Raw genomic sequence first — 1,345 nt, 5'->3', positions numbered from 1 at the left:
TCTCTCTCTCTCTCTCCTCCATGTCTATGACCAAAAAAAAAATTCATGGAGATATAATATACAATACGTCGTGTACTTTCAAATAAAAACATAATACACGGATTGTATTTTAGAAGGGTATTTAAGGTAACAAGCTAGGGTATTTATGTTGTTTGTTGTTTGATGATGTTTGGCCACTAAAGGCATGTTATGTTCTGCTTTCTCCTCACAGTACACTGAAGTGAACCCGGAAACTAGGAGCGATTTCCTGAAATGGATAGAAGGTGGGGGTTTTGGTCGTTGTTGTTGTTGTTGTTGTTGTTGTTGTTGTTGTTGCTGCTGCTGCTGTTGTTTTGTTTGTTTGTTTTCGTTAGTTCAATTTATTAGGTGTTTGGTTTTTTTATGCTTTCTTTTTTAATTTAAGGGTGCTCTGAAGAGGTTTGCTCCCTCTTGCATGTCAAGCATCTAAATCTAAAGTCCATATTCTCTCTCGTCTTTTTAAAGTTTGTTAGTCTCTAGTAACGCCTCTAATCTTCTGCACTTATAATATTACCTGTATCTTGCTAGTGCCGTACGTAAAACACCTAGGCCTACTAAACGTAAAACTGTCTTAGCCAGATTTTCTTTACATTACGTTGATTTTTATATTTTACATTTTGTTTTGTTGGGTTTTGGGGGGGGGGTAGGGTTGCTCGTTTATATATTTTTTTCATGGACGCTGTAGAGTTGTTTTCCTATTTAAATTCTCTGATTTCTTCTACAGTCCTCTTGAGATACTATATATTCGCCATTGTGAGAGTTGAAATAAATATCAAAATTCCTGTTTTCTTTCCCCAGAGGGCAAACTGCTGTTCAAGCAGATCCCCATGCTGGAGATAGACGGACGTCAGATCGTGCAGACTCGCGCCATCATCAGATACGTGGCTAGGAAAGGCGCTCTGCTGGGGAAGAATGCTGACGAGGAAACCACGTAAGGCTTTTTTTTTAAAGATTATTATTTGTGAGGCAGTGTGGTGGAATCAATCTCTCTTCAATTTTTGGGCTTGTCTTGTAGAGTTATTGGTATCATTTTAAAGCGTGTTCACTTGTTTTTATTTGGATGGAAAAAGCATCCATTTATCTTGAATACAAGTCAAGATATTTGCAAAAGAAGGAGGGGAGGGGGGGGGTCACCTGCTGTCAGAGGTAAAATTAGTGAGAAAATGGCCATCAAAGATTAGTTATAACCTTAGCTTAAAAGTCCGTGGTAACTGAAACATTTTCTGTTCCTTTAATCAATGTTTTTATGAAAAATCCACACCGAAATGAGTTCCTTTATGGGCATGAAAGGTGTTGAGCCAAAAAAAAAAAGATGATAGATTCTAAC

At 37.5% G+C, this 1,345-nt stretch overlaps 2 protein-coding genes across 2 annotated transcripts in view; one reads left to right on the top strand and one right to left on the bottom strand.

Annotated features, from left to right (window-relative positions):
• Window positions 1-949, top strand: part of LOC106013781 (glutathione S-transferase alpha-5) — a gene marked incomplete at its 3' end in the record, with an annotated part of 6,577 nt that extends 5,628 nt beyond the window's left edge. The window contains 2 exon segments of the mRNA XM_013090413.2: window positions 212-263; window positions 817-949. Coding sequence (XP_012945867.1) covers window positions 212-263; window positions 817-949 — 185 coding nt within the window.
• The window catches only part of LOC101851238 (NADH dehydrogenase [ubiquinone] 1 beta subcomplex subunit 11, mitochondrial), a 10,381-nt gene that overhangs the window by 4,546 nt on the left and 4,490 nt on the right, over window positions 1-1,345 (bottom strand). The gene's annotated exons all lie outside the window — the stretch shown is intronic.

This window comes from Aplysia californica, unplaced genomic scaffold, assembly GCF_000002075.1.
Source record: "Aplysia californica isolate F4 #8 unplaced genomic scaffold, AplCal3.0 scaffold01266, whole genome shotgun sequence".
Taxonomy (NCBI): domain Eukaryota; kingdom Metazoa; phylum Mollusca; class Gastropoda; order Aplysiida; family Aplysiidae; genus Aplysia; species Aplysia californica.
Note: the sequence above shows the minus strand (reverse complement) of the source record. Positions and strands in the feature narration are given on the sequence as shown.